General features: G+C 33.1%; 1 protein-coding gene across 3 annotated transcripts; it reads right to left on the reverse strand.

The window, feature by feature from the left end:
• Window positions 1-4,394: 4,394 nt before the first annotated feature.
• On the reverse strand, window positions 4,395-9,897 carry LOC116344870 (peroxisomal acyl-coenzyme A oxidase 3). Of its 3 annotated transcripts, none has more exons than XM_031773689.1 (11): window positions 9,773-9,897; window positions 7,799-8,105; window positions 7,586-7,741; window positions 7,270-7,508; window positions 7,120-7,203; window positions 6,761-7,043; window positions 6,539-6,664; window positions 5,921-6,028; window positions 5,624-5,858; window positions 5,098-5,552; window positions 4,395-5,027 (listed from the first exon to the last, which is right to left on the reverse strand). In XM_031773689.1, exons 1-11 carry the CDS (start codon window positions 9,826-9,828, stop codon window positions 4,923-4,925), a joined length of 2,154 nt encoding a protein of 717 aa, XP_031629549.1. In that variant the 5' UTR covers window positions 9,829-9,897; the 3' UTR covers window positions 4,395-4,922. The 3 variants fall into 3 exon arrangements, with proteins under 3 accessions (XP_031629549.1, XP_031629551.1, XP_031629550.1); XM_031773691.1 differs by lacking the exon at window positions 9,773-9,897 and adding an exon at window positions 8,415-8,614; XM_031773690.1 differs by lacking the exon at window positions 9,773-9,897 and adding an exon at window positions 8,391-8,614.
• Between the last annotated feature and the right edge of the window lie 3,303 nt (window positions 9,898-13,200).

Consider the following 13,200-nt stretch of genomic DNA (forward strand, 5'->3'; position numbering starts at 1 on the left):
AATAAAAAATTCATGTGTGTTTCTTTACCGCCAGAGAACTTGGGTATCATATTTGGGTCCAGTTCCGGAATAGAACTTGGAGAAATGTAAAATATAAAAGAAATTAAGTGCGTTGTTGATGCAAAACAAAGTCACGTATATAGATATTTCTTATACATTTTTGTTATTATTACTGAATGGCTAGATTGTGTTCAATAAAAACGGATCCTATTTGTTATGAAGAATGGTCACAGAGTAAATTCGTCATCTAATATCGTTTTTGTTATTGTTATCATTACTATTTATACTTTTTGCTGAAAAGAGAAAAAAATAACACTATTTTTATAAGAAAATCATTATTATTAGTTAAAATTCCATACCAGTTGCGAATAGAATAAGACATAAAACGAGTAACATTTCGATTTTCATTTTGAATGTTGTTGAAATATTATACGAGCTCAAACACAATTTGATAAAGACTAAGGCGAAAGGACTTGAATACCCACTCTTATGTGAGTTATCTCGTACTTTCGAATTTATTTTCGAATTGAAACAAATTGAAGTATGAATAATACTAACTTTTGACACATCAGTTCATTAAACATGATCTTTGAATTATATATATTATTATGTGTTCCAGTGTCGAATAAAAAATGGCATCAAAAAAGCTGCTGGTAAGCATTGTATGGGATAAAACGGGGAAATACATATTTGTTTTAAAGTCTGAAATGTTCATAGTTGAAGTAAATTTCAAAGACAAAATCGATTTGCGGCGATTAGTGAAGTGAAACAATTTGTTTAATTTGTTAGAGTGCAGTTTGTTTATTTTCCAATTAATTAATTTTGATCTCATTAAAAAGTTGCTTATCACAAAATTGTACCAAAAAGTGTTTGCTTGTTTTATCTTGACATATACCAAATACACATGTTTTTTTAAATTAATTAAATCTAATGTTTATCTTCTTCATTTATGTTTAATGTTTGTTTATCTTCACCGAAATATGTATTTATTATTCATAAATTATCCTAATGTGAGATTTTAAACTACTAATACAAATACAATAGTCAGTATACAAATGCATGTCGAACAGAGAACGAACGCGAACGTATATGCTCTATGTGGTACAAACGAAGTGTGTTGCGCGTGCGGCAACCCCTACGATTAAGCATCTCGGCAGCAATGCTGTACAGGCGCTGCGAATAGCTAGCGCTATTCAGATAGGAAAAAACCATCACTGGAAAAAATACCAGGCAATATATTGAACTAACTGGTCAGTTGAGCTGAAAGTACGTTAGCTAGCTAAATGAACTAAAACAATAGAAGTTATTGTTATAATGAACAATCACTTCTATTAAAACAAGAAAAGTGATTCATCATTAAAACAATAACGTCTATTGTTTTCTCCCATTTAGCTGGCTAACGTACTGTCAGCTCAACTGACCAGTTAATTCAATATATTGTCTGAAAAATACCCTCATGTTAAAATGGCATTTTGTTCTGATTACTTTGAATATTAACATCTGAGTTTTCTGAGAGTAGTGATGAACATACTATATAGTTTACCGAAGTATAAGTGAATTCTACCACAGCTATTTTTTGAAACGTCAAACCCTAAGTACTAACCAAGTGGTAAGTATTACATTATTGACTTGTATTGGTTTGACGTTTCATAAAATAGCTGTGGTAGAATACACTTATACTTCGGTAAACTATATGTTCACCAATAGATGTCGCAGATCTACAACAAATATTTTTGGTGTGTTCTTTGCATATTTCCAAATTTTTTTACAGCAACAGCAGTTTGGTACTGTGGAATGGAACGAAATGAAATTGAATTATTTTCTTACAATGAAATTTATTCCTATATCTTTGATTACATTCATTAAGAGAACCGTTATCACATGGCAATATTTATATACTCAGAAAACTATGTTTTTTCAACGATTCAAGAATATGAATTTAACGTACCTTCCGTGGAAAAACACTCAAATTTAACTGCAAAACAATTTCTGATTGTTCAAATAATTCCTTTGGTTCGACTATTTTGATTTTTCAACCATGATAGCAGGAAACACACACCGTACTCTCAGAAAACTCAGATGTTAAAATTCAAAGTAATCAGAGCAAAATGTCATTTTAACATGAGATTATTTTTTCACATGGTAAAATGTCATTTTACCCGCAACACATTTCTTGGCGGGTAAAACGGCATTTTAACATGTGAAAAATTATCTCCATGTTAAAATGAAGACAAAATGCCATTTTAACATGGGGGGATTTTGTCACATGGTAAAATGCCATTTTACCTGCAACACATTTTTCAGAATGAAAAAACTCGCATTCCTTATCATCTAAATCACGATTGGCATTCGGTCACTATTCAATAGGTGTTACATGGGAAGTTTCGATTACTCATAAATGAAAAATCCTGAAAGTAAAGGTAAAGTAATATGTAAACTATGTTCAAGAATATTTAAATACAGAATGCAGTGCCAATACAATATGCACACGCGAAAAATAAAAATACTGATTTCGATCGAGTGTTTTTCAAAAATTCAACATTGCTTGTCTACGTTTCAACAAAGAATGTAGCAATGTGGAATACACACAAATGACAACTAACCTCAATATGAACAAAAATTGACATAAAACTCAATTTATCCGAAGTCTCAACCGTTTTTGGGATAAATTTTAGTCTAGGGGCAGGGCAGTACTAGAATAATAATTTTAGTCTAAAGTAATTCTACGTTGTAAGCAGTAATCCTTACTAATCCGCAGTAATACACACTTGTGTAAATTCTAACAGCAGTGCAATGACGTTTCATGTGTACGTTGTGTATTACATTTGTTAGGAATAAAGCGATCTTCGTCTAGGGGGATTCCGCGCGTATTTATGTACCAAAATTTAACTTCATTCTTAAAATCTCATAAAAATTCAAATATCTCACCGTATCTGACAATATCCGTAAGTATTCACTGATACCCACCATGTAGGATACTTCAAATTTTGTCGAATATTTTGACATTTTTAGAATATGGGTGAATATGAGATAATAATGAATGGTGGTGAATTTTTGGCGCTGCAGACCTATTTATAATAGGTGAATTATTGGGACAGCTTCTAAGCTGTCATGGTAGTTGTTTGTTACATGTGTGTAAGTTTTTGCATTACAAAGCAAAATTGAAATGTGCCATTTGCAATGGAACGGTTCTGGCGTGAGTATCAAAACTTCTACGAATATAAAATTCCAAAAATTATTAAAGATATTTTGGCTGTCTGTGCAATCGATAGAGTGTCATTAAGTAATTTAAATGAACAAAGTATAAAAGAGATTGAACAAATAGTTAATCAGAACAAATCAATATATTTTTTAGTATATAGAAGCTGTCATAATAATTCACCACTTCTTCATTCCCTGTTCTTGTCAAGTTCAACATTGTCGGTATTGCAGTTCAGAAAATCTCAAAATATCTCCCAAAAAACGTAAAGTTGTGTTAACATCTCTTGAATTTGTTGAAATCCCCCGAATTTGTTCATATTTATTCATATTTAAGAGCGCGGAATCCCCCTAGATCTTCGTATATTGCGGATTGAAACAATTTATTCGATATTTATTAAATTAAATTCGATATTTTCCATTTTTTACAATAAAATGTCTCATCCGAAATATAGGGCGATCGCGTTATGCCTAGCAAATGTCATACACAACGTACACATGAAACGTCATTGCACTGCTGTTAGAATTTACGTAAGTTTGTATTACTATGGATTAATATGGATTACTACTCACAACATAGAATTACTTAAACAAAAAAGATTATTCTAGTACTGCTCTGCCCCTAGATTTTAGTATGCATTTTTTCCGCTCAAATGCCAAAGTGATATATGTTAAGCACTTAAATATTTGAGCGAAAAAAATCTGAACTAAAATTTATACCAAATACAGTTGAGACTTCGGATAAATTGAGTTTTATGTCAATTTTTGTTCATATTGAGGTTAGTTGTCATTTGTTGACACATAAAAATAAAAGTATTTGAGTCAGCACTGTTGATAGATATCGACTGGAAACTGAAGCAGTCATCGTAACATTGCTCTTCAATAGATTTTGTCAGGGTTTTTGTATGGGATGAGTTCAGTTTCATGTACAAATCTTCTCTCAGCCTTTTACGATATTTCAGTGTGCCTCCATATTCTACGTTGCGTTATATATAATATGCACCTAAATTTGCTCCATTTTCGCAGACTAACAGCAAGCAGGAGTATTGAATGATTCGTTTAGTGAATGTGATGAAAAGCGACAAAAATGTCGATTAAAAATGGTCAGGTGTTATCGGCGGTTATCGGTTTGCAATAGCAAGTGTTTTGTTTCTACCAATATTCGTACTAACAGTTGATACAATCCAAACGCAAAATTGTTGTTTTCTATTTCAATGTTTATTTAATTCAAATGATTTGATCTTTTTAAAGGACAATTCAGGCACATTCATAAATAAGAAAAAATTTCTAAACAGCTTTTTGTACATTCAACGATATTGGATTTCTGAACAATAAATATATTCATTTGATTCGCGGTGTATACTTTCATCCCCTTTTTTCACATAAAAAATAGATTCAGATAAAATTTTGGAAAAAAATACGTAGATGAAAAAATAATAATATCAATGTATCTTTATGTATTGTATATAAAGTACATCTATATTGTTGACTGAAATGCGACTGGTGGCATTTGATGAAATTTTCAAAAACAAAAAAAATTAAAACAAAAAAAATGTGTCAAAATTGTATAAATTGAGCCTTCTCATAACTACCAGTCAATGATCCAAAAAAATGGAAAAGGGATAAATACAATTGACAGTGGAAATGTGCTTTTCTCTCATATAAAATCCAAATAATATCTCATTCTTATTGTTGCGATTGTTTAAATTTTAAATTTATAGTTTTTATAGTTTCGATTTGGCGATTGGTAGACGCACATCTCTCCACCAAGAAGCTCGTTCCATTGCGCCTGGATTTGTCATGAATTCATTCTGCAGATTTTCATATAGCTGAAAAATGACAAAACCACAATATTTCATTATTCATTCATATTTTACACCAAAAAAGGTGCGAACTTACCAATCCATCGGACTTTCCGATAATCGAATTCAATGCAAAGTCAGGTGGTGCCAGCGCATCAACAACAGCAACAGAACTGTCTTTCAATTCGCCACAAAGACGCAATAATTCGGTTCGTACAATGTCGCCAAATGAGTTTTGTGCTGTGGATGATGCGAAGCATCCTTGATAGAATGTTGCCAAGTGTTTCTCCAAACACCAAAAACCATAAAGTTGACACACCAATTCCAAGATGGGCCGTAGTGTGCTGGTTACATCTGGAAGTGTTAAGCGTTCTTGGAAACTTTTCAACGCATAATACTCAGAATATGTGCGAGTTAAATCACGAGCACGAAACACCTGTGCATTATTACGTGCATCAAATCGACTCGATCCATTTGCGGTCGATTGTTGCATGTGCTTAGACGTTGAATCCATAAGATAACACATAAGCCATTGATAGCAATCTATGAAAACTGGTGAAGAAATAGGGAAGTTAGGATTTTTTGTTCAAAAAAACAAATCATGGCCGGTGAAAGGTACTCACATTCAATACTGTTTAGGGAATTTTTGTCTCGAATTTGCTCGAACGTGTATGTCTTGATGACACTCCATCGATCGATGAATTCAGCCGTTCCCGACGGATTCTCAACACCATTTTCCCATTGTCGAACAAGCCAATTCGACGTTTGTTGACCCAATACATTGTTGTCACCCTCATATGTACAACATGCATCGTGATTATTTCGTAGCTCACCCAAATTGGCAGCTTTGTGGTAACCCTGCAATTGATTTACATTAGTCTTTAACTATTATCCATTGAAAATCATTGAAAACGACTTACATAACCACCGCAAGCCTCACGTGCTTCTTGTATAGCATCTCTGGCTGTCCATGTTAACAACGCCTTTGAACTTGATATCAGTGCATGAATCTCTGACACTTCTTTTGTCTGGAAAGATGAAAAAAAGCATATTTGTGTTAACAATCTTTATGATTTTCCGGTAGAAAATAAGTTGCATTTACTTTGGGTTCGAACAAATCTTTGGGTTCGAACTCGTGTTTCGCTTTTACCAAATCTTTAAGCATATATACTATATTTCTATATATTTACTATTATTATTATTATTAATCCCTGTATTTTTGCTGCGGCCCTAGCGGGGTAAACCTTTAATATTAATTAAAATACATGAGTAAAAATGAAAATCCACGACTCGGAAAAATCCACGACTCGGATTGCAAAAAATCCACGACTCGGATTGCAAAAAATTCACGACTCGGAAAAATTCACGACCTATAAAATCCACGACTCGGATTGCAAAAAATCTAATAAGTTCTTATCATGGGGTTGCCATTGATCATTAGTAGATTTTGATCATGGCTTTGTGGCTTGTTGTTCTGCAAGCGTGCGCCCCAGCTATATTTAATGTGAAAAATAATTTCTTAAATAAGTTGCATTTACCAATTGTTCAAAGCCGTTGCTATTCGCCCTTGATTTCTCGACTACGGCTAAATATACATCGGTTAGAGTTGTCACTGATATTTTTAACACGCAAGCAGCTGCCAAATATGGGAATAGACGCCATTGCTACAGAAAAATCAATATTTTTGTATTTATATGATTCGATTTGGTTGGGTTTTTTCATAGGTAACGACGACAAAAGGTTAACCTAGTTTAGCTTACATGTAACTGATATTCAATGATTGGCATTTCGGGTCCATCAATGTCTTGTCCAAATTGTTTTCGAACAGCTGCATATCGAACGGCTATGACAATGGCATCGGCCAATGTATTCGATGATTCTTGCATGATACCAATACGTCCGGCTGAGAATGATTCGAGCGCAGCTCCCAGAATCTTTGTTGGTTCACTGAACACACTTTCATATTGGCCATCGGGTGTTACATCACCAGTTTTATTGAGAAGATTTTCTCGTGGAATGCGATAATTGTTGAACATTACAAATCTAAACGACCAAAAATCAATCAATAAATACATCATTTGAAGTTTCTAGATCAATCTAGTATTCAAAAGTGTCGTACCCATTATCAATGCCATTCAATCCGATTTTCTCGCCGATATCGCCGACTAAAACACCTGGATATGGTATAAGTGTGTTGGGGTCCCTAATCAATACCAAAATATCGATTAAATTCATATTGATTTTTGATAAAATGTTGACAAAGCCATACCTGATTGGAATTAAGAATCCGTGCAGGCCATGATTTTTGCCGTCGGCTGTGTACAAAATGGCAAACGTAAGTGCGATTGTGGCCGTTTTGCCCAGATTCCCCACCCAACACTTGGCTGCCTCAAAATCGGGCGTGTGAATGATGAATTCTTGTGTTTTTTCATCATATCGAGCGGTGGTTCGAATTCGTTTTGTGTTGCTGCCATGCGATACTTCAGTTATCGCCAAACAGGTGATAATCTAAAACGAAAACATTAAATCAATTAATCAGCTGTTATTGAGGGCTGTCAACAAAATACGGTTTCAGGTCGTCGTACTTCTCCTTTCCATGCGGCCTCATAGTATTTGTTGTGCCGTTCTGTTCCCATAGCGAGTAATGCATTGTTGAATAGGCCAACACCAAGGGCGATTTTCACCGATAGACTCGGACAAACTGAACGAAGCGCCTCGTTAATGCTCATCAAATACCGTGTCTATAAATGAAACAGATGAATTCATCAAAAGAAAACATCGAAAAAATGCAAACTGACCTTTTGACGATGACTCATGCTCTCAACATCGGGTGGTGCCAATTTCAGTAGATTCGTTGCATTCATTTGCATAGCAGCTCGATATTTTTGCTCATCAGCCGAAGGTGTATGCTTCGGCTTCGCAAACAGTGGATCGTTTTCCATTTTATTCCATGTTTTGTACTTAATTCGCAGCAAATTTTCATCTTCAAAAATTAAACGTAATTGCTTCCAATCAAATTTGGCCCGTTTACGATACTCATCAAGTGGACCGGATGGCATATTTGGTATGAAAGTTGTGTCTTTTACGCTCGCCATTATTGATTTTCTGCCAATGGAAAAATACGAAACGAATAAAAAATATTTTGTTTAATAAAAATCACAACGATGATTCAGTCGAAACAAAAACAAATGGAATTTTTTTTGTCATAAAATTCGAACAATGCTTTAACTGATAATTCACATTTGTTGTTTTGTATGAATATATCTGTATGGCAAAATGTCAAAATATAAAATTTATGTGATGAATTACAAAAAGTGATGTACGTTAAAATGAACACTTGCACATAAATTCAAATTTTTATTTGACAAAAAAAATGAAAACAATTCTTACAAAAAATGTATCGCAAACACACACCCATAACCTTAAAAATGTTATGAGGAGAAAATAGAATTCTTTTGGCTCGCCAAATATTATATTGGATATACAAATTTGCTGAACACACGCTCAATGCCATACAGATACGGACACACACTCATGCACATAGATACAAGAGAAGGAAAATCGAATGCTGTGTATTGTTTCCGTGACATTGGTGCGCAAATGAGAGCGACGATTGTGTAATGAATTTGTGAATGAGATCTGCTTCTCTTTCTATCGATTTCTGCACATATTTGTTTTGTTTGCGATGCTCACGCACATTGCTGTACAGCTGACTATACACATACAAAACAAACATGTAAAATCGCCGGTTTCATATTATGTTATCATTTGCACGAACACATACATACACGCACTCATGCCAAACAACGCACACAAACGTACGCACTGACCACGTGCAATCCACCAGCACGTAACAAGCACGTACGCTTTCGCAGAATAAACATTCGACGGTCTGTGTATATTATTTTGAGAGAAGCCCGAGAATATTCTCCACATATTTTTTTTTTTGTGTGTACACAATGTGTGTGTATCGATTTTTCGTTTCTTTTTCGAACATTATATCAATTTAGACTTTTTCGATTAACGTAATAGTTTCGATGCCGTTTTTATTTCGTTCTTATTTAATCAGATAAGTCGGTATCGAACCAAACATCACACATATTAAACACACGAATAACTGATATAACTTTCATAAGCAAACGAACCACAGAAACCGCGAATCGACATCAAATCACTTTCGAAATTATTATATGTTTGCCAATATGTTGGCAATCAGCAATGCTATCCACAATTGAAGCGATAAATTCGAACCAATTTGACTAATTAAACTCGAGACGTATTTTGATTGAATGGTTTCTTTAGTAAAATATGCCGTTTTTTTGATGAATTGTAACTTTTTCCTTTGATTTATTTGCAAAAAATTCACTTGGAATTTGATTTCTACTTGATTTTAATGTGATTTTTGTCAACATTGAATTCAATGCTTAAACCAAACGTTTATCAATTGAATCATTCTACTTATTAGCTTAAAACACGGAACTGATTCGTATCTGTATGTATTAGATAAAAATCACCGTATTTTAATTAGATGAATTAGATAAAAATCACTTGCGAAATAAATATCACAATATATACACCAAAATCACTTGCTATTTTGAATATAAAAGAATATCCGAATGAATACAAGTGTCTGTTTGATGGGTGTTTTCATTATCAAAGCTTGAGCGATGTGGCATTTTAACTAGCGGTTTATATATCCATATGCTAATAGACGATTTTATTTAATCAATCAATTAACATATAAAAATTTAGAGGGTCGACGGCGAACTCACCGATAAAAATTGCGACAACGAACTTTCCGGCTTCTATCCAAAATACGAACTAACATAAATTTATATTGCTGACATGGAGCTTCGTGCAAAGCAATCGTGATAAAATGTATATAATAATGAACAAAAGAGAATAGGACAAAAGATAGAAGGAGATAGACTTTTTTTTATACACGCTCAATGTATGATAAAATATAGTGTCGTTCGTATGACGGCATGTTTGAACTCAAGTACTTGTGCACTCGTCAATGATTCATAGGCTACATGAGCAATTGAATTTCGGCTTTCTGGTGTCACATATGGATTTCCTCTATGTGACATATATAACATGTATTGAGATATCGTGCGGTCTTTTTTCTCGGCATTGTTTTCGATACAGTGATATATATACAATATCTTCATTGTGAATGGTTCAACCACTCACTTGTCGCTTGTTTTGGAAACTATTTTTGGATTCTTTAAGGATTTTCTATTTTTATACCGATGTATCGACACAGTTTATACACCGTTTTTTCTTGTTTAGATACGGTTCTATATTTTCAATTGAATGAACTGAATACAGAAGATTGAGCACAAGAAGTATCGAACGGCTTTGCATTAACTTAACTCGCTTTTTCGAAATAAACATTTATTGTCAGAAAATTAACAATTGTTAACACTGAGAGTGTAAGAGTATTCTCAAAATGACCTCAAAAATTTCATATGACCTTTAAATGGGCCATTCAAGCTTATAATAACGGTGCATAAATGTTGAGAATTTTTCCATTAGACATTATAAAATTGACTTTAAATGCACTTATCTTGTTGAGAATTTTATTTTGTTTGTAGATCATCCTACATCTGATTTGTAGATTTTTTAAGAATATTACAATGACAAACTGGCATTGACATTTGTAAAAGAAGATAAAAAATAATTTATGCCAAATATGATATCAGATTTACAATTCAAATCATTTGATACGCCAATTTTATGATGTCATTTATCAACTGCAAAATCAGTCAATTGGATCAGAAAATTTACATGGGAACAAGAATATTAGTAATACCATTTTACTAATAACCCGGTGACATATTAAAAATTCCCGAATACTCACTCTCAAGAAATTCAAAAAATTAAACACAATTATTCTGTTTTTTTTTTTTTTGTCGAAGAAACCAGTTCTTTCGATCAACATTTTAAAGACTTTATTTACTGTGTTCAAAAACATTTACGGAAACATTACATTTCCAACGTAAAGATGTTCGCCTCATAAATTTCATCGAAACTTTCGATATAGTCATTAGGTCACCAAAAATATTGTTTTATTACTTGATTGGCTGAACAAAATTATGAAGAAACGATGATAAGAAAGTGATGATAAAACGAAAATTCATAAAAACAGTTTATCGAACGATGGGAGCAAAACCATAAATTTAAGTATATTATTTCCACTGAATCCAAAACAACAATTCAATAATTAAAATTAAGTTGTAGTAGTCAACATAATCGAAATAAATAAAAAATGTAATCATCATACTGATAAAAATCCTTTGCGTTTTTGCATGAACATTTCAAAACAATATGTTTATTCATTTCTGCTATGACTATTTGCTTTGCTTCATTATCTCCAAATAAAACAAGCAAAATAACGACATAGATTGTCTGCTGCATCCGTTTTGTTAGGAAGTGTTGTTTTTGAACATTTTAGTAAATTGTGACACAATCTTGTTTATAGTTTTGAGAAGCTTGATTAAGATTCAGAAAGTAATGCAAAAGTGATATTTTGGGATACCGTGTGGTTTTTTTCGCATTATTTTCGATACAGTCATGTATACAACATCGCCATTGTGAATGGTTCAACAACTTACTTGTCGTTTGTTTTGGAAAATATTTTTAGATTCTTTAAGGATTTTCTATTTTTATACTAACAAGTCGACACAGTTTATACATCGCTTTTTACTTTGATTTGAATTAGATACGATTAACTTTTTTCTTTGAGTGGCTTATATTTTCAATTGAATGAACTGCATACGGAAGATGGGACATAAAGTATCAAGGTTGATACTATCAACCGGCTTCGATAGAATATTAACTGTAAAAGTGCGAGAAAAGTACATAAGCCAATTGAAATATTTCATACTAAATGACATTTAATTTATTTTTAATTAAAAAATAATTTGATGATAAAATAAATAATTTCATGTATAAGAGAGATTCTCGTAGAGAGTATTCGAATTACCTTTGTCATCAAAAATATGTTCCTTGACGGAGAAAGAAAACTACGTCATTTTCTGTCAAATTGTTAAAAAGTCTTTATGTTTATTGAAAAAAGGTTCAGTTATTTTGTGCTGCTGCAGCATTTGTATCTTAAAAATTTCATGATGTTTGCTTTATATTTGGCGCTAAATATATTATTATTATTATGAACGGTTTAGATTGTGCAAAGAATTGGTACGGAATAAATATGTTTGTATTGTAAAGCAAACAAGTAATTGTTTCCTTTATGATTGCGTATAAAAATAAAAATTATCCTTTGTTGGAAAAAAATTGAACAATTTGTGTTTGTGTCCGTTTATTTCTTCATTTGTTTTTTTTTTTTTAATCTCAATCAATCGTGATTTAAGAGATTCGTTGTGCATTTTAACGCGCCCATCTCTTTTCTTTATATTTACAATAAAATAGTAATTGGCACGCTGCTTTTACGTAGGTTGCTCCATAATTTTTTTTAAAATGGTACTTATAGTGTTGCCCGATGTAAACCATTGTCATATTCGTAAAGTTTGATGTTTTGGTATGTATTCGTGCCCTGAACCTTTTGTCGTACGAACGCTATTTGTATTGTTTACAGTGACTGGTAAACTGCGACTCAACAAAAAAATGAATTTTACACGTGAAGATTTTCGTAAAATGATTTACTACGATTTTCGAAGTAAATTATCTCAACAACAGTGTTTCGATCGACTTCATTTGGCCTTTGGCAATGAAGCACCAACCCTTCAGACAATTTATAACTGGTACCGAGAATTCCGTTGCGGTCGTAGTTCGCTCAAAGACGAGTTTCATACAGGTCGTCCAAAATCGGCTGTTGTGCCACAAAACATCGATGCTGTCAGAAAACTGATTATGGAAGATCGTCATGTGACCTACCGTGAGATTGAGGCATCTTTGGGCATTTCATCCCACAGCATACATACAATTTTGCATGAACATTTAGCCGTAAAAAAGATTTGCTCTCGTTGGATCCCACATAAATTGACCGATGAACAAAAAATGGCTCGTGTGAGTTGGTGTGAAGAAATGCTCAAGAAATTCAATCGTGGTGCTTCAAAAGACGTTAATAAAATCGTCACTGGTGACGAATCGTGGATATATGCCTATGAGCCCGAAACGAAACAGCAGTCGACTGTATGGGTCTTCCAAAATGAAGATAACCCAACGAAAGTTGTTCGAG

This window comes from Contarinia nasturtii, unplaced genomic scaffold (assembly GCF_009176525.2).
Source record: "Contarinia nasturtii isolate CC-2019 unplaced genomic scaffold, AAFC_CNas_1.1 Cnas_scaffold_1182, whole genome shotgun sequence".
Taxonomy (NCBI): Eukaryota; Metazoa; Arthropoda; class Insecta; order Diptera; family Cecidomyiidae; genus Contarinia; species Contarinia nasturtii.